This window comes from Numida meleagris, chromosome 8 (genome assembly GCF_002078875.1).
Source record: "Numida meleagris isolate 19003 breed g44 Domestic line chromosome 8, NumMel1.0, whole genome shotgun sequence".
In the NCBI taxonomy this organism is placed as follows: domain Eukaryota; kingdom Metazoa; phylum Chordata; class Aves; order Galliformes; family Numididae; genus Numida; species Numida meleagris.
The window spans coordinates 17,873,343-17,892,651 of NC_034416.1; the positions used below are offsets into that span (position 1 = coordinate 17,873,343).

Sequence of the window (19,309 nt, forward strand, 5' to 3'; positions counted from 1 at the left end):
GGACAATATGTTGTGTTTTGTACTTAAATATGCTGAAAATGAGGGACCACTAGCAGAAGCATAGAATACTACCACACAGGTCTGCACTTCTAGTAGGAAACTACTGCCAAAAACCTTTCCTGAATAAAGGCAAAGACAATTTCAAAGTAGATTTATAGCTAATTTGCATGCCCTATAATCCTTCACATTCTAAATTTAATCTTTGCATTCACTTTTTACAAAATGCCTTCATCCTTCACAGCAAGCAACAGAAGCTTTAAACGAGAACTTGAAATTAAAACTGGCAACATACTTAAACAAAATATAGCATACTGTCTGGCTCTCTCCCAGCCTCTGGAGTGCTGTAAATAATACACATCAGCTGCAGAAAAGGAACTGCATTGCTTGAAAACTCCTGATTCATTCCAGAATCTGGACTGTGAACACTGCTGCTGTCAAAGAAATTGCTCCTCTGTCTTCTCCTACTCAAAACTATGCAGCTTGTTGAACAGGACAAATAAGTCTCTGTACACTATCTTTATATGCCACATTGCCTAGATTTTTAGTAAGACTGTAACAAAAACTGAACACTCGTATATCGACCATTAAAAGCCCAGAACAAGCTTACATGTAATTTGATAAAAGCGTTCCTGAATTAGTAATCTGATTTACTTGTAAAATTATCAGTAACAGCTTTTTTCCAGTGTTTACACAGTGTAAATCATGTTGGGTCAAAGTTTTAGCAAAAAACAAACCAAAACTTGTCATAAGCCATCAATACAGACAGCAGTTTTAGAAGACTAACTGAAAAGGTCATCTTACTTTGTAAACGTCTTTGTATGCTCTGCCAGAAAAGGGAGAAAGAAAAGGCAAATGCAATGAAACATACTTGTGATGCCAACACTTTTACTCTCCAGGGTTCAGTAAGCACTAAGTCTTGCCATTCACCCTCCAGTAACATCCAATACCATTAAGAATGTACTCCCAAGGAAAGGGGACAGAAAGAATTTGAAGATGACTTGATACTAAGCAGTGAAATCAGCTCTGTGCTCTGAGAAGACTCGGGTGATTAGAACAGACAACAGAAAACCCCACCACTTAAATCAGCATTTTCATCTTTTTTCCTCCTCCCATCCTTACAAACAGCATGTATTAAAAAATAAAGAAAAAGGGTGTATTACAGATACTGTTCTACAAATCAGTTTTAACACAAAAACCTACTTCTAAAGTCTCCAAGCATTTCGTATGTTTTAGACAATTTACTTACTTGTTGCCGAATTCTTGGGTTCCATCTGATGTAGTAATTGACCCAGAGCTCAAGGTGACGCATACTGGCTACTGGATAGAGAGCACGATTTAGCTCTTTACTATAAAAAGGATTGGTGTATTTAGATTTTTCACTGTTTATCAAAGACCATAATGATAATGTTTTTTCAGTCACTTTCTGAAAAGAAATTGAAATAAGAATTGTAAGCGTTTGCACAGAATCAGGAAATCCATCAAAGAAGCCATAGTTACATTCTAAAAATAAGACATTTACGATTTACTTCGAAGCACAGTAAGAATATTTCTAATACAAGAAAACAGTTTTTGACATGCATTGCAACTATTCTGCAATGAGAATAAAGCCAATTCAAGAACACTAACATACAAGGAACGTAATAAAATACAATCAAAATTTTTTGTCATCATCTAGAGCCAATGCAGCAATACAATGAAACAAGCAGTGGTATGACTGACCTCTTTTTCTCTAACAGACTCACTGTTGTACAAGAAGGTCCCAAACCGGCAGCTGTACAAGTGATCCAGGATTGTAATCAGCAACTGTTCGTTGAATTCAAAGGCTGTAGGAAACTAATAACAGAAAAGGCCAATTTGTTCTTTTACTGCAAAAGTAGAGAGTTTAAGAGACTAAGGAAGGCATTCAGAAGCCTGAACACATTTAAGAAAAACTTAAGATAATGCTTTCATTACTACCTAGCAGAATAAGAGTTCAGAAGTCATCAAGTGTTCAATCTCCTTAAACTAGTCATTAAGAACTACGCACTCAAAATGTTCTAATTGCCTTTATTTTCTAAAAAGAATACGATGCTGAATCGTTACCATTACATTTACATGTACTACAGAGAAAGATTAAGACATTCATACTACACACTTTATAGTGCAACATCATACAAGAAAAGGGTTTAGCTCCTAATTCCTGGCCCTAAACAGATCAAGTTGGCTGCTTCATTTCATTACTTATTGAAGATATGTTTAAATCACAACAGTCAACACCTCCCAAGCTTCCTTTTCAGGCTTTGATGAAACAACACTGTCCAGGTATTTGGAGGAACAGCTTCACAAGAAGTGATGAAATGAAACAAGCAGGCCCGACACTAAGCTAGTTGGTCACAACCTCCAGTACACACTCCTTGCATGCATGACCAGTGCCTGACATCAAGCAGCATAGACACAGCTTGTATACCACTTGTACAAGTAGGGAAGAGAGATGGCCTGACTTAAAAGCAAATACGCTATTTCTGACTACAGTGTCAGGGCAGAGAGGTATGCTGTCCTCTTGAAAAACTTCCTTTGATTGATTGTTTAAAGATCTAGGTTTCGAATTCAGTAATCTCTTAACAGTCTTACCACCTGAAGAATGACATAACATACCTGCTTAGACATCTGCCACACACAGTCAATAAACTGCAGAAAGATGGGCGATCTGTCTGCATCAGCGTGGTTTTTATCACCGTGTCCTATTCTCTGAAATGAAGCAGTGGGGCCTCTTGTTAACCAGAACAGTCCATTTTATGGCTGATAGACATTGTTTCTTATTTTACAATAGAAATATAACCACTTCTGTAACAGAGCAACCTGTTTTCAGAATTAGCAATTGTATCATGGAGTAGAGATTCAGGGAAAGTTATTGCAAAGATGTTCTGTTATTAAAAAACAAAGTGCTAGTTATTGGAAAAGCAGAATTGTTAAAGCATTCATTACATCACAAATAAGATATTTGGAACTACGTTTACATAATATCAAAATGCAAGCCATATATTCTGTCTTCTTTTGTAATTTAAGCCTCTAGAGAACCTGTATCACAGGAACTATCTACGCTATCTTCTCTTCCCATCTCCACACTTGAATCTGATGACACACCCTGAGGTAGATACGGAACAGCACTGAGCTCAAATAAATGCTCATATTCTTGACAGAAAATCAATGCACATTTTTACAAATTTGGGTGAGCCACCTTATTCTGAGAAAGCATCCAATGTAACACTCAAAAGAATTCTCCTCACAGACAAAAAAAACCTAAGTTTAGTAAAAGCAATTTCCTTTCTTTTCACATTTGATAGTTGAAAACAGATTGGGATTCAAGGAAAACAGGTTCTTTAACTCCTGTAATTCTACTTGAACATACTCGCCTGGAGGACACCACGGAAAAGCATGTATGTTGAACTAAGATGTTGTCAATCTGCCTGTAAGATAGCAGGCAGAACGTCCTAAGGGCACGAAGAGTGATGAAACCATCACAGTTCTCTGTAATATCTAATGATGCACAAGACAACTTGAAAAAACAGAACGGAATGGCAGGAATCAGAGGGGAATGAGGGACTGTAGCCAGAGTTAGTCAACAGTAGTAAATTAGCAGAATACCACCGTAGGCAAAACACACAAATTGGCCCTCCCTGCTCTCCAGTTTTCACAGTTTAAATTAAGTGGTATCTATTAGCAGTCTTACATGTTCAGTAAGGAAAGCCCACTTTAGCAAGATCCTAAAACTGCTAGCTAAAGATTAGTATGGGCCCAAGTATCATTTGTAATTTATTCCATATCTCGTATTTCTTGTAATAGGATTCATTATTAGAACAATGACGTTCCACTTAGCAAGCCATGTTGCAATCTGGATACTACAGTACATTCACTACACACAGAAAAGCTGGAGTAGGGGATCCTTCTCCTACAACAAAACTACTCATGTGCTTCATTAGGTAGAAAATGTCAGCAGGAGTTAAGCAGTCAGCATCCAAACTGCAGCTCTGGTAACCTGAAACCTAACCCTCCTATCAGCTAACTTGTTTTAGGCACTGCAGTACCTAGTTCTCACCACTGGATCTCACAGTTCTAGCAATCAATTACTAAACCAAAGCACAGCATGCATAAACAAAATATTTTCTGGTTGCATTATGAGTTTTTAGGCTGCAAACACTCCAAAAAAGAAGCACATAAGCTTCTATTTGGTTACTATATATAAGCTATTACTAACCATAAACCTAACACCTCAGCAAATCAAAATATACAGTACTGTCAGAAAACAACACATGGGTAAGGGGAGTTGCTTCAATTTCCATTTCTGAAGAGTACTATTTCAGAGAGCAAGTTGAGAAAATAAAACAATTAAATTACTGTTAGCAGAATCACCCTCATTGCTGCCAGTTTGTCAGAGGTGACCCAGCAGACTGAGCTAGTTCCTTGGAAGGGGTCTAAAAGTCCTACTTAACTAGTAGAAAAAATAACATTTTCTGGCAAGAGAAAAAGACTGCTCTGGTTACCCAAACTACAGTTAACAGCCTAATACAGACTCCTAGGTGAATCAATTTATTCATAACGGTGAAGAACATCTTTTTTTAAGCTTAGTGTTAAATCATAACAATATGCACTAAGCTACAAGTCTCCTAGTGACACAGTCTAATTTTATCTGATTATGACTAATGTTTTTCAGCTACAAGATAAAACATAACTAGAATAGAAAGACAAACCAGTGCTTCCTGTGGCTACACCAAAGCAGAATACTTCAAAGGTTTACATAACATCACTACTAGAAGATGACAGGTAAGTATGTAGAAAACTGGACTACAGCTGATATTCAAAACAATCAAAATGAACATTTCCTAAAGCCTCAAAGCAGCTTTAGAACATCAGATGAAAGACAACTGCAACCTTTAAGCATGCTTAACTGTTGAAGAGATCCACGCTCAGTAGCAATACATGAATTTTCAAATGACTGAGACACTCCTGTAAATGTAAAACATTCATGAAATACATCCATAGGTATACTTCTCCATTTCTTGATTTTCCAGATTGCCTATTTTCCTCATTTTAGCAATACTGAGCAATACCTTTAGAATACCCCACAAAGGACAAAACTGTGTAAACAAATTCTACTGAAGGTGTGGAAGCTCCTCACTTGGAATTACACGGTTCAGCACCAACAAGTTACACTTGAAGAACTACCTACCAGCTTATGTTTCCTGTCCACATATCACAGCACGTTTCCCCTGGCCATTCTGTTTCCCAGGTCTCTCATACAGATTTCCTGCTAATATGGTTAGCAGCCAAATTTTAAGATGAGAAGATCCACAAAAAGTCTGAAAAATTTCCTAACACACCAATGCCCTAGACTTTGCATTACACACAGACCGAATACTAATGGCTACCACTTCCCCATATCTTCTAAGTAGCTATAAGATGACAGAACAGAACTAGAGCTGACATTACCAGTGACAGCCTTTTGACATCTATTATGACAATTCCTAGAACATTTGAAATGAAGTATTGAAAACATCACTCCATGCATTGCTCAGATTTGTTTATCTGCCTCTCATGACATTTACAGCAGTCCAAATGAGGGGGAAGCAGGGACAGGGGAAGGAAAAAAGCCTCATTTCCCAACTCAATTTGTTTTTTTTCTGAAATGACTGGGAGGCCACCACAGAATCATAACATCTCCAGCTGGAATGGACCCATGAGGAGCATCGAGTCAAACTCCCGGCCTCACCCAAAATTCAAAACCTATGTCTGCAAGAGTCACCCAAACTTTGTGAACTCCAGGAGGCTTTGACCGCTGCCCTGGGGAACCCGCTCCATTTTTCTGCATTCTTGTTTTCTTTGCTCCATTGACACAGTAACACTAACAACTCTGCATTTTTCAAAGGCTGCAAAGGACATGAATAATTAAAACCAAACAGGTCCCAAACAAAAAAGCTCTGTTTTCACCTAGAAATGCTTGAAGTCAGAATCCCCCCAAAATGAGAAGAATTATCCGACCTTGTCACAATTAGTTTAACACCAGAAACATTTTAAAATGGTAAATGTTACATGGCCCTTGCAATTATCTTCCCTTTCTTACCGATGCAAATTTGTGTCCAAAGCTTATCCACTCTTTTTGCACTAGAACTTCAAACCCTTCAATTGTTCTGTAGTAGCTGTCTAGCATCAACATGGCCAGCGATGTCAGCTGCGCTGTGCGGTCCCAGCCATCGCTGCAGTGAACCAGCACAGAGCTCCTTCCTGAGGATACCTTGTCTGCCACTTGAATAGCTCCTGTCAAGACAAGCTAACAAAGAGGAACAGACACCAAACAACAAAGGGGATTAGAGTTATCATTCTAACAAAACTAAATTGATTTCTTTGTATCTAGAGAGTATCTACATTGATACTGTTTCCATTAAAAGACCTACAGAGCATGGTGTAATTAACTGGAAAAGAACCTTCTAGGAGATGAAGTAAATTTATTGTGTAAAAATAGAGGAACAGATTGGTTCCTAATGCCTTAGTAAGATCTAATTTATCTCACAGGAAATTCTTAAAAAATGGGACAGAAAACAGTAACCTTGATAAACTGAAGAACATAAGCTTCTTTTTTGAAAGAAAGAGAGGATTTACCATTGGAATTATTCTCTAAAAACTTTGTATTTCATTTGGCTCTTTCCTTTGAACTGAATTACTGGAGTATCTCAATTGTTAGAAAAAGGCACTTCTATCCTTCTAATAGGCTTATTTTCCAAATATTAACTTAAAATGAAAATGTTAAGTAGGATTCCTTACATAATACTCTAATATTTCTGCACAGCTGTACTTGATGCAAAAGGTTCAAAGTTCAGCTAGTAAATAAGTATTTTATTTAGCTAAAAGAAAACACGAATTTTCAAATAAATTCACAGTTTATCCTTTATTGCTAACAAAATAAATCAATTCTAACATGTAAAGACAATCAGACTGACAATGCATTAAAGACTAATATCTGACTTGAGGCTGCTAAATGCCAATCTTCTCTTACTGTTGGTAAGTTATAAGACCTCACAACATACTTTAAGATGAAGTGGCTTTTTGCATTTTTGAGGGTCAACATTTTATATCAAGACTATCTCAAAATTTAATAAAAAGCAAGACATGCATCAAGTTAGGACAAACATTTCAAATAAACAGCTAAAAATTACCTTTATATGTTCTAACCAGTGGGTTGATTCCAGGCTTGACAACCAGTGTGATTCTTCCACATTAGGATAAACAATGTCTTTCAACTTCTTCAAAGATTCCCTCATGACATGAATATTATGGATGTCCAAGAAGAAAAGCTCTGCATTGGGATATGCATCTTCACTTTCATATCCCCCACCAGTTGCCTAAAAACAAGAGATAGAAAATTAACTTCAGTCAGACATACACTGTTATAGTTGCATTTCAACTATATATATGACAATGGACAGATCATAGAATCACCAAGGTGGGAAAAGACCTAGAAGATCATCCAGTCCAACCATCCACCTGTCATCAGTAGTTCTCACTAAACCACGTCCCTCAACACAACGTCTAAACATTCCTTGAATGCTTGGACACTTTATGTTGCTTAATTAGAAAATGAAGTATAATTTCACTTTGTTGTTTGCTTGCTTAAAACATCAGTCTTAGTTGAACGCTCTGGAGGAACATACGCTGCAGAAAACAAATACCTTCATTCCTCCAAAAGGACAAAATATATTAAGTATATAGTAGATGACCAGAAAGATATCCAAGTTGATCAAGCTAGCCTCGGTTCTTTCAAAACCTCAGGGATTAACCCTAAAAAGGAAAATGAATCAATTAAAGACTAAGAAGTTGTTCAGACTGTTGGGCCTGGAAGCCTTTGAATAAGATGGAACTTGCCAGGTTAAGTGCAGTGGGCTAGCATCACATCAGCCAGGACTCAGAGCGTTTTCAGAATAAAAGACATTTGTACCTTCTTCATTATTTTAGATTCATTGTGGTAAACAGTTTTCCCTTGACTGGCATTACACTGTCAGTATTTTTTTCTTCATTTCTGTTTACTTTTCCCACCAGAGGTTAAGCAAACTTATGATTCTGAATACAAAAGAAATCAACTTACTTCTCTGGCAAATTATAAAGGTTAAATTAAAATGTAGAGTACATCACACACAGCAGCAGTTACTTGTACCATACTAGATCAGCACTTTCTGGAAATAAATTTGCTGATATCTTTGTTTCTATGCTAATTAGACAGAAATTCAATCAAAAGGATTTTTTTTTTAAACTTTCATACACCAGTAATTTAAACAAGAGCAAATCTTACATTCACCAGTGCAAATTTGCTACCAAAAGAAAATCTTTATTGCGCTTACACTGTCTAGTTATTAAATACTAAAATTGAACTGACACTGAAATACATAACAGTAAGATGTTTGGCCAAGTAGAATTAGATGTTAGACTTTACTTGAGGTTAAGTGTAAGATAAATTTAAGAATTAAGTTTAAGAATCTTAGCATCAGCCTCTAAGAAATAAACAAGTAAAAATATTGAAGTCTACTTTAAAGTAACTTTCCTATCATCATTTTTTACTGCTGAAGACTAAATGTTAGATCATTAAGAAACTAAAGAGTCACACAGTCAAAAAAGAAACTCTGTTATACTGCTGCTCTCTCAAAGCACTTCGTCACCTCCATAGCGGAGGATGTGCCTGGTGACAAAGGAAGGACAAAAACCACGCTTATTTTAGGACAATGCCATAGATAAGGCCTTCGGAACATAGCTGCAAAATCAGTGTTTCCTACAGACAGGGAAGACATGCCATGCCATTAACTGCAGTAAGTAATTACTGTGTTTACAAGCCATTACTGCCACCAATTACACATCAGACAACAACCTGAAGTACAGCATAGCCTTTTCCCATTAGTACCACCCACTTTTCTATTCGGTAGCACCACATCCCTATTCCATGCTCTCTACCCCCTTCCTCAGACGCGTGGATATTCTCAGAGCTACCAGGCTCTCTGCTGAAGGAAGCAATGACTATTTGTCTCTTTCCTTTGAGCATCCTGAAGCACTGGTATAGAATGGTTGTAATTTTAGCATTAGGACTGCAGCAGCTCCTCCTGACTGTTCAGTCCAGTCCAATTAATGTACTGAGAACACAAATGCATAAATACTGCAGACCAAGATTTTGTTCACACTAATCTTCACAGCTACTGAGGAAAACAACTTCTTTCCTGTCCTGATCAACGCTGCCTTAGACTCTAAGTCATTGTCTCTCAGATCCAGAAATGCACCCTAAAGGTTTTAGCGCTAATATATAATGTTTCACACTCAGCTGTATCAGGAATTTTAATTACAACACATGGGTGAAATACACAGACCACTTCAAAAAGTGGAAAAACTATGCACAAATCTTCAATAAGAAGCATAAATGTAGGAAGCTTGGCCATAATAGATCTCTGAAACAACTAGGGTAAGCGTTTCTCTAAGAACTGGAAAAAAATTAATAGCAAGAACTGACATTCCTTCCACATGGCAAACAAGATTACATGGCTCTAACCAGAAAGGTGATGCTTTGTTCACCCCAAAAAATTCACTGTGCAGAAGATAATCTAATTTGTAGAGTAAAACACAAGCAATTGATATACCCTCAAAACATAATCCATCAGTTTAAAACCTGGCTAACCACCCCCTAGGACAGAATATATCATACATTCTTTCAGTGGCAAAACAAGTCTTGTTAGTTGCTGAAGGAACCACATTCTCAATTACAGAGAAGAGGGCTGTAAAGGTATATATTCGTGTTTAAGTAACACAGAGCAAAAATCTAACGTTATTGTTCTTCTGTAATTGTGAAGCAACTTAACATTTGTTGCATACAAACCTCCTAGCAGCAAACAAGTTCTTTTTCCTATTATTCTGAGCACAAACATTGAAGATTCATTCCACTTAATTTTTATTTTGTGTCAAAAAAAACCTATTCAGAAGCTAGAATACCTTATCTCCCAGATAAGCAAACTCACTGCTTCATTGAGATCTCAAACCCTCTTGAGCTCACCTGCCTTGTGCTCTTTGCTGTACAGAATCACAATTCACTACTAAGTACCAGAGCTTGTTCTCTTCACCTGCACACGAAGTTCAGTGGGTAACAGACTACTGTAGAATCATAGAACAGCTTGGGTTGGAAGGAACATCAGAGATCACCCAGTTCCAAACTCCTTCTGCAGACAGGGTTGCCAACCACTCAACCAGGCACCAGCTCAGGCTGCCCAGGGCTCACCTAGCCCGGCCTTGGGCACCTCCAGGGATGGGCACCCACATGAGGTGGGTGCTCTGGTAGCCGTGCCAGGGCCTCACCACCCTCTGAGTAAAGATTTTCCTCCTCGTATCTAATTTAAACTCTCCTCCACTAGCTTAAAACCATTCCCCCATGTACTAACACTATCAGACTGTGTTAAAAGTCACTCTCTCTCTCCTGTTTATAAGCTCTCCAAGTACTGGAAGACCATGATGAGGTCTCCATGGAACCTTTTCCAGGATGAACAAGCCCAGCTTCCTCAGCCTGCCCTCACAAAGAGGTGCACCTGCCCTCTGAGCATCTTCATGGCCCCTCTGGACCCGCTCCAAAAGGTCAGCATCTTTCCTCAGCTGGGGGCCCCAGGCCTGGACACAGTGCTCCACATGGGGTCTCGGGAGGGCAGAGCAGAGAGGACTATCACCTCCCTTGCCCTGCTGCCACCTCTCCGTTGATGCAGCCCAGGGTACTACTGGCCTTCTGGGCTGCAAGCACACATTGCTGGCTCATGTTAAGTTTTCCCACCTACCAGGACACCTAAGTCATAGACAGTGACTTCAAGACTATCTAGAAGTCTAGACTATCACATTTGCTGAGAGGGAAGCAGGTACACTGACATATAAGAAAGAGAAAGAAAGTATTAAACTCGTGTCTTCCATGTCCGCAGCTTAATTAGAGTTTCTATACAGACATGGAGCACGCTTATGCCTGTACTGCTTTATGGCAAATAAAACACTGACACTCTGTGACCGGCATTATCTGACCATGCCTGAACAATCCAGACCTCACCAGGGTGGGGTAGGAGGGCTGGAGGTGGAGATAAGTCACAGGGACACCTTTCCTTCTGATCCCATCTTGGCTTTGATTACAGATTTGAAAAGGCACAGTCACTTTGTCAGATGGAAATACCTTTTGTAACTGCACTTATTATCAACAGGTACCTACGGAAGAATCCACGTACTCAAGATTATGCCCATACTCGTGCAAACCAAACGTTAATTATCATTTTCTCTTTATTTGCTGCATACTTGGATAAGTCTGAAGTGGTTTGTGTAATGGTTAAGAAGAACCAAACAAAAGGACGCTTACCAACGAACTTTACTTTATGTACAGCTTTTTCAGGATAGAATTTACTCAGCTGATACAAGGCTATGCTTGACTAATAACACAGGGTAGAGCATCTTTAAATCCATTCATGATCTTAAAACCCTACTCATGACCTTCTTTAGGCACTCATGTTCTTTCATGGCCTTAAGCCTCATTATTTGATTAGGTAAATATACACATTTGATTATGAAAATTTATTTACAGTAAGATTTTTACTGTTCTGAAAAACTTCTTCAAAGAAAACTTCAAACTAAGTCCCCACTGCATCCTCCTTCACAAGTAAGGCTACTAAGCAATCTGATTACCTTGTTTGCAACTGCATTGACATTGGGTCTAGCATCATAGATGGTCAGCTTTGAGATTTGTCCATTAGCCTCCCTGATGATATCAAGGTATCTTTCATCGTCTTTATTTCGCTTCCCACTCATTCCAACCAGGGGTTGACTGCAGCGCATAATAACAGCTTGATTCTCTGGATGAATCCATGACAGAACCTAGTCACATCCCAAAAAACACATTAGAAGAAATAAATTTCACTACAAGCTGTAACTTAAAAATCACATTCCTTATATATAGGCAGTATAAAAATTAACTTGTCATATTTTGTTTCTTCAAAATTTAGTTCCCAAAGATCTCAAATTCCTCCAAGTTTCATAAAATTTAATAAACTCTGAAAGAGTTCATTCTTTTATGTATTTAACTCTTACTGAAGTTACCTGTGCTTGTAAAATCTAATGCATTTTTTTTTCCTATGTGTTTTAACTTGCGCAATTAATTCTGAAACCTTTCTGCAGTAGTCTGAATGCTTCCCATTGGCCTTGAGGTGTATTTTGTTCCTCAGCCCTCTTTACAAAGAAGAGATTCTGAGGCACAGTGCCTGCTGCCTTTACTGCTTTGCTGGGCTAGAACTGCCCCAGGAACAGACTCTTACCATGCAAGAAATTCAGGACAGGCATTCTAAGTAGCAGGCAACAGTTTATCCTTGTAAACTGTTAAGAAAGAATATTCTCACCCAACCTGACAAAGTTGTAAAGGGTGAAAGAACATGAGACAAAAAAAAAAATCTTTCAGAAGCATTCACTCCTGAAATACAACCTTTAGTTGCATGTCTAGAAACAAAATTTGTGTGAGGATTAACATGATTGGATACTTCCTGACAGGAATGAAATTATTATTAGCAAAGAAATTATTCTAACTGTAAATGCTCTGTAAAAGCCCTGACATGCATTTTGAGATAGAGAAGATCAACAGGTAGGTTATAAGAACTATATACACACACACACTATATATATATATATACATATAAATAAAACAGTGTAGTTTGCCATATATAATCCATGTATATATGCAACATACATTATACATGCGCATATATGCAGTAAATATATAATACAATCCTAGCTTGTCAGCAAATACAATCCAATAAATATTTAATATTTTTTGTTTTCCATTTGCTTGCTATTAACTGAGATTCAAGGCAGCTTTCTGGTACTAAGAACTTAACACCTCTTTCATGTTTGCCAAATTGAAACACTAGATAAAAGAGATGGTACTGCAAAAAAAACTGTAGAAAATATTCTCTACGGTTCTGTAAAGAGCTGCTATAAAAAATTCTCGTATCTCAAAGTATTTCAGTTACAGAAACACACCCAAAGAGTCAAATGGGTTTATCTTATATTCTACAGCCCAATTTAAAATTATACAGGACTACGAAGCCCAAGAATTCAATACAGAGACTACGTGTAAGGTTTTTTTTTTTAGAGCTGATTGTTGGAACTTTAAATGCCATGCACTGCTTACCCATGAGAAGGATAACATTTGCTATTACATTTAATGTGCATCCAACAATAGCAATGAACTAGTACAGATGACTATCCTAGGCTCATACTTCATTAAGAAATGGGAATCTGCAACGCTGGCAGCTGTTACTAGAAATGTCAAGTTAAAACCAATGAAGTTGGAACGCATGATTGTCCTGGGCGATAACAGAAATGAGCCTTGGCCATCACACTAGCTTCAAGTAGTAAAAAAAAAAACCCATCAACTAATCAAAACTATTTTACTGTAATCATTTCCAAAAGAAGCATGCTCTGCATCATGTTCAGCAAAATGCTATGCTGTAAGACAGTTTAGTCATGTAATTAATACTCACCGGGATTCTATTTCGGGACCTAAAGGCGGCAACTTTCTTGAGGTCATCATCAGTAGCATTATATGGCACTACAAGGAGCGATGGATATGTGTCACACAGTCCATAATGTTCATTAATAAATGTTACTCGCCACCGTTCATTAGGGAGTCCCTAAAAGGGAACAAAGTTTTTCAACATGTATTTGACTGTACCACTAATGATTCTGTTCTCTGACTTCACGATGTTACTATGGCCACATGGTGGCAACAAGCTCCCAATGAAACCCAACTACAGTACTGTTTCAAAACAATGGAAGGAAAAAGATTGCAAGACCGCTCAAGACAGCCCACTGCTGACTGGTTTGGTCTTGAACTACTACACAGGTATCGTGTATACACTTACACTTGCAGTTCTGTTCTCACAAGCTCAAATAATGTTTAAACTAGTAGGATTATTTCTTTAGCTGCAGAACCGGGGAAAGAAAATTATTTTCTTCCTCAAAGCACCGGCTCTCCATTTTGTCTGCTGAAAAGTGATTATGGCCCTGAAAAGAGGGAGGGAAGAAGTCTGATCTCAGCCTTTCTTCCTTGGAGTCTGATACTACCTTTAATTAAATTTAAAAAAAAAAAATCAGCGGGAAGGTTGCCTTGAATCTAAGAAACAACAACATTAGTCAGTCTGCTCAGTAAGGTATTTCACAAACAGCAGTCAGGAAACTGAGAAAAACTGACAAGCTCTCCTCACATGCATACATAACGGGGTTTGTGCAGGCATTTGTATTTTAACTTTTTTGAGGTTCTGGGCCTCTACCTTGAACCAAATAGATCATGTGAAAGCCTGGATAATGCCTTATTCCATTAAAAATCATAGAGAGAAAAGAAAACAACAACAGTCTCACTGTAGTATTTAAAGCAAAAAAATCAACCATCCAAGAGTGAGACAATTAAACAAGTTAAACAAAATTAAACGTCATCCTGTTCCCTTCATGTTTTTTCACAGCCATTTTAAGAGCAAGGCAGAACGCTGACAGACATAAATAAGTTATTTAAGCAATGCTGTTTCTGTAAAGATTTTTTGAAATTATTATTATTACACTTCTGGAAGAATCAGATCAAATCAAATTTATACTTAGGACACTTGTGCTGCATACTTGTCACTCTCACCCCCTCATTTACTTAACAGAGGCACATTGTAAGAGGTATTAATAACTTCTTTCAAAGAGCAAACACTATCTTCCTACGAGATTCTACTTCTCATTTTAATCCTAACTCTTCCAGCGTTTTGTTTCTTCTTGCATTTCTCCCTTCTCCAGTTCTCAGCTCCCCCTGCTCCAAAAGAGGAATCTACAAAAAATAATTCTTCTACGCAAAGTTTCAGATACGAAAGGACCAGGCAAACACGACTTTAATAACTCACTTGTCTCCTGTATTCAGACATTGGATTGTACACCATCCATCCATTTTCAGAGAACTTTTCTTCATTTGCAAAGGCAAAAAAAAGCTGTAGGACATAAAGGAAGCTTATTACAAAGTGACAGAAGGTGACAAATACAAAGGCTCATAATCAGTTACACCCTAATGCCCACCATGAAACAGGACCAACTTTCTTACCAACCTCACTCTATCCCACCTAAATTTGATACAAAAGACTGCAAAGCAAAAAGCAAGAAATAAGAAACAATGCAGACACATTAATGAAATAACAAAAATGTGGTAGAACTTAAAAGTAGAAGTGACAAAAAGTGCTAAAAAATTACAAAGCGTAAACTGTTGGAGTTTTTAGTTTATTGTCAGGAGGTGAAATGTTTTAAAATAGCTTTTATCAGTTTCTTTCTCATATTTCATATCCCCAATAAATAAAACGCTGCCTTCTCATCAAGATTTCTCCAACAGATACAGTTGCAACTACTACTTAAGATATTAGATACTGAACTGAAAGCAGCAAGCGTTGTACACCCCATCTCCAACTGATCCCTACTACCTGAAAGCTGGTTTACCGTAACACCCCATGAAGATTAAAAAGATGCAAGTGAAAGTGAAACCAAGTATACTGGTGGTGGGTTCCACTACCAGCTTTCACTTTTCTCTTGCTTTTGCCGCTCTCCAGCCTCATTTATAGAACACAGCATGCTCACCCAGGATTCTAACAACTTCCTCATACCTTGTAGCTCATTTTTCCTTCTGCTCCCAAGCAGGCTGTGCTACCTAGTTAACCCTTTTTTGCTCAGTTTGTTTTTACAGTTTATCATGAAAGCCAAAGCAGGGTTTATTTCAGGAATCTCCCTCACTGAAAAAAAAATTATTTTGGTAGCTTATGAATCCTTTGGATGCCAACTGGAGCATGAAACTAAGTTGTTGCAAAACATAGCAAAAAAGCGTTTGCTGTCCTGAGCTAACAGAGAAACACAGAAAGCATTCAAGAACCCCTCATAGCTCATTTGCAACAACACAGCTAAAGTCTCCTGGCTACTCAAAGACATGAACAGAAGGAACTGAATGCTGAACAGAACATCCCAGAACTCTTTCATTTGCACAGGAGCAGACCTGAACAGATAAAAAATGCAGGAAACGTAACAAAAAGAAGCAGAAAAACCCACGTGGTTTTAAGGTGCCACGATCACATCTTCATGCAGTGCTTCGTAAATGCACCACAGGTGCACAAGGAGGTTTCTTTAGTTGTTATGAAGGCAGTAGCAATGGCTTACTAGGCTAATGAGAATTGCCGTAAGTTACAATGGTTTAAACAGTACAGTTTTAATCAAAACAATCCCTCCGAAGGGAAGGTTTCTCCTCATATTTCAAACCAGCAAGCATTTTAAGAGGAAGTTACTGCAAACAAGAGACTGTATCCCACTGTTTTAGAATTTTAAATTAAATCACTGTTTTATAGCAGTGATACACTCCCCAGCAAGTTTCTAGAAGTGAACACAGCATTCTGAAGTTGCATCTTCTGAATGTCTTCCCCCTTTTAAAGGGTCACGCCTTCTCTGTAAGTGAATATTAGATTCTTCTGGCTAAGTAGCCTGTTATCAAGGGGGCTGGAAGAAGAGATGAAGAAAAAGGGAAGAGGTAGACATCAATCGCATCAGAAAAAATATCCCATTAGAAGAAAGAAAATTAGCAGAAAAACCTCAAAAAAAATCTTTTTAACTGCAAACCACAAATACAGCAAAACAGGACTAACGCTACCTACAGGCGTAGTTCAACTGATTAACTATTAACTATTAATAAATAACTCCATGAAAGAACCATCCTCTCCTCCCCAGAGGAATGTGCTATATCCCAAATCAGAGCTATGCTAAGAATTGACCAAGAAACCAAAGAGAAGGAGAACCTTACAAAGAAAACAGCAAAACTGGAATAATAACAGATAACTTAAAAGATGTTTCAGAGGCATGCATGGGTATGTTATTTAAATTGCTGCTCACTGCAAATTTCTTAGTGACAATTTATAAATTATTTATCAGGGATTAAGCCGAGTAAAACACGAGTTAATTATAGCGCATTACAATGGCTCTTACATGGGAGACTTTACAGAAAAATCAAGAAGGTGCTGCTCCAAACTAGCCAGAAACAAGCAGCAGCCATGCTGCTCAGTCACAAAATAGCCCACAGGAGATCAGAAGGAAACTTTTCACCTTCTAAAAAGCAAGGTTAGATTTATTATTCATGAGGAGGGAACTGACAGAATCCTTTCCAAGAGAACGCTGTCCTACTACTATGGCATGTTTGACATAAAACACTTAGCTATAGCAACTTTACCAAACATTCCATAAACGCGTTCAGAATCACAGAACCCACAACTATTAAATTTGATCATTAAGCCTCATCAATTCTGCTGACATTCCAGGTTGTTCAAATTCTTCCTGTTGCTTGAGAAAATAAAGTAAAGTAATCAGTAGCATGCTAGTATTATACATGGAGGTTGGTGGCCCTGCCTGCAGCAGGGGGGTTGGAGCTTGATGATCCTTGAGGTCCCTTCCAACCCAAGCCATTCTATGATTCTATGATGCATCATCCACCAAAAATCCACTGAAGTCTAACAAACAACTGAGAACTACAAGGCATGTGAAAGCGTACGGAGCCAAGTCTGGTCTCACATTTTTATTTGAGCAATTCTGAGAAAGAACTCTTGAATAAGTACATCCAACAAGAACAGAACTTTAGAAACATAACAGTGTTGAAGAACCTAAAGACTAAAAATGATTTTTCTTTAGAAGGGTTGACTATATTACAACAAAAATTCTACGCAGCATGTTGCACTGTGTTCCATACAGTTAATCTGGTTACTGCTGAAAGTCTCATTCAATGAACAAAAGAGATCAGTTTCATTTGTGTTTTTTTCCAGCTACCATGGGAAATGGAAAGAAGAAATAAAGTATTAAAGAAGTAGGAAAAAAAAGCATATTAAACCACTGCTTAGAAAAACCGTGGGATGTCAGACTTACGACTAATCAATATCTGTAGCTAGTAAAAACAATAAAACGTAATACATTAGTTAAGATTTGCAAAATCAGATTAAAATCTGTTTGCATATAATTAAAGTTGGGATTTCATTACAAGTCCATGGTCTAAAAGCAGAAAACACTTCAGTTAAAGGGAAAAAAAAAAAAAAAAGACTTTCAAGCATGTAACATTTGTTGTAAGCCACTCTTTAAGCTTCACTGTGCAAATAATTCTGTTTACTTCCTTGCAGGTGCTAACCCACAATTTCAACGCATAGTCTCTTTTCCAGTCCTCCTACAGACTAAGTACTTGCCTTCAACAATCACCTTTATCACTGCCATTTTGCACACAAAAAAAGAAAATCACACGTGATCCACTGGTTACCCACAACACAGCCTAGCTCTGGGAGATAAAGGAGAGAGCAGCTGCAATCTGACAATGCAGTTGGGCAGGCAGCCTACAAACAGTTCGCTTATTAAATTACAGTACATAAACATAACACACAATTTGTTAAAGTGTTCTACTGATCCTTATACAATAAAAGAGAAGAACAAGATTTAAACATGGGAAGATGACTTTTTTTCCCTCCTTATTTCTAATTTATCGGTTTACACTTTTTATAAATAAACCACAAGGCTCACACTTAATGAAAAAGCTGACAGCTTCTCAGTGTTTGAAAACAAGCTACCATTACCCTTGACTTTAGCTTGTTATTACTACAACTCAGCTGACTGCATTCTACCTGTTCATCTGAAAATTAAAATGTTGTAGTGTTTACACACTTAACATCATTTCTGAGAAACAGTAACCTTATCATTATTACACTGAGACTGCGCTGAGACATTCAGAATGAAGCCTCAAGTCAAGACATTTTTGGCAGAATTATGTGCTCCATCAGAGCCCCTACTCCAGGTCTCACTGCTATCTCAAAATCATCCCTACAGATCCAGTAACAGCACAATCTGACTCTCGGGCACTTGAAGTTACCAGAACTAGTGATGTCCAGAGCGAGAGCTGGAAGGCAGGCAGCACGCCTATGGCATCCCTCATTGAAACCAGCAATCCCACACAACTCTCACGGTTAGAAATACACACACGTTGTGCAGGCATTACGGTGGTGTATAACCTCATAAAAAAAGGGGATGTAGCTTCAGGATAAGATCAGGAAGCGAAGCAGCTGCTATTCAGAAACTGAACCACAGAGGCTAAATATACCTCACCTTTTGCAGTGTACTACAGATGCATAACATTGCTTTATGGGGTTTTTTGTTTGTTTGTTGTGTTTTAAAATGTTTAAAACCACTATTTCAGCTAGGATTTTCTTCCAATTAGCAT

The 19,309-nt window shown here is 37.9% G+C and overlaps 1 protein-coding gene across 7 annotated transcripts in view; it reads right to left on the reverse strand.

The window, feature by feature from the left end:
- MTM1 (myotubularin 1) overlaps positions 1 to 19,309 on the reverse strand; it is a 40,822-nt gene that overhangs the window by 2,797 nt on the left and 18,716 nt on the right. For all 7 annotated transcript variants that reach the window (XM_021406624.1, XM_021406623.1, XM_021406619.1 and 4 more), the window contains 8 exons: positions 14,946 to 15,029; positions 13,551 to 13,700; positions 11,704 to 11,892; positions 7,188 to 7,373; positions 6,098 to 6,304; positions 2,635 to 2,727; positions 1,720 to 1,833; positions 1,247 to 1,423 (listed from right to left, as the gene is read on the reverse strand). In XM_021406624.1, coding sequence (XP_021262299.1) covers positions 1,247 to 1,423; positions 1,720 to 1,833; positions 2,635 to 2,727; positions 6,098 to 6,304; positions 7,188 to 7,373; positions 11,704 to 11,892; positions 13,551 to 13,700; positions 14,946 to 15,029 — 1,200 coding nt within the window. The remainder of the gene's footprint in view (positions 1 to 1,246; positions 1,424 to 1,719; positions 1,834 to 2,634; positions 2,728 to 6,097; positions 6,305 to 7,187; positions 7,374 to 11,703; positions 11,893 to 13,550; positions 13,701 to 14,945; positions 15,030 to 19,309) is intronic.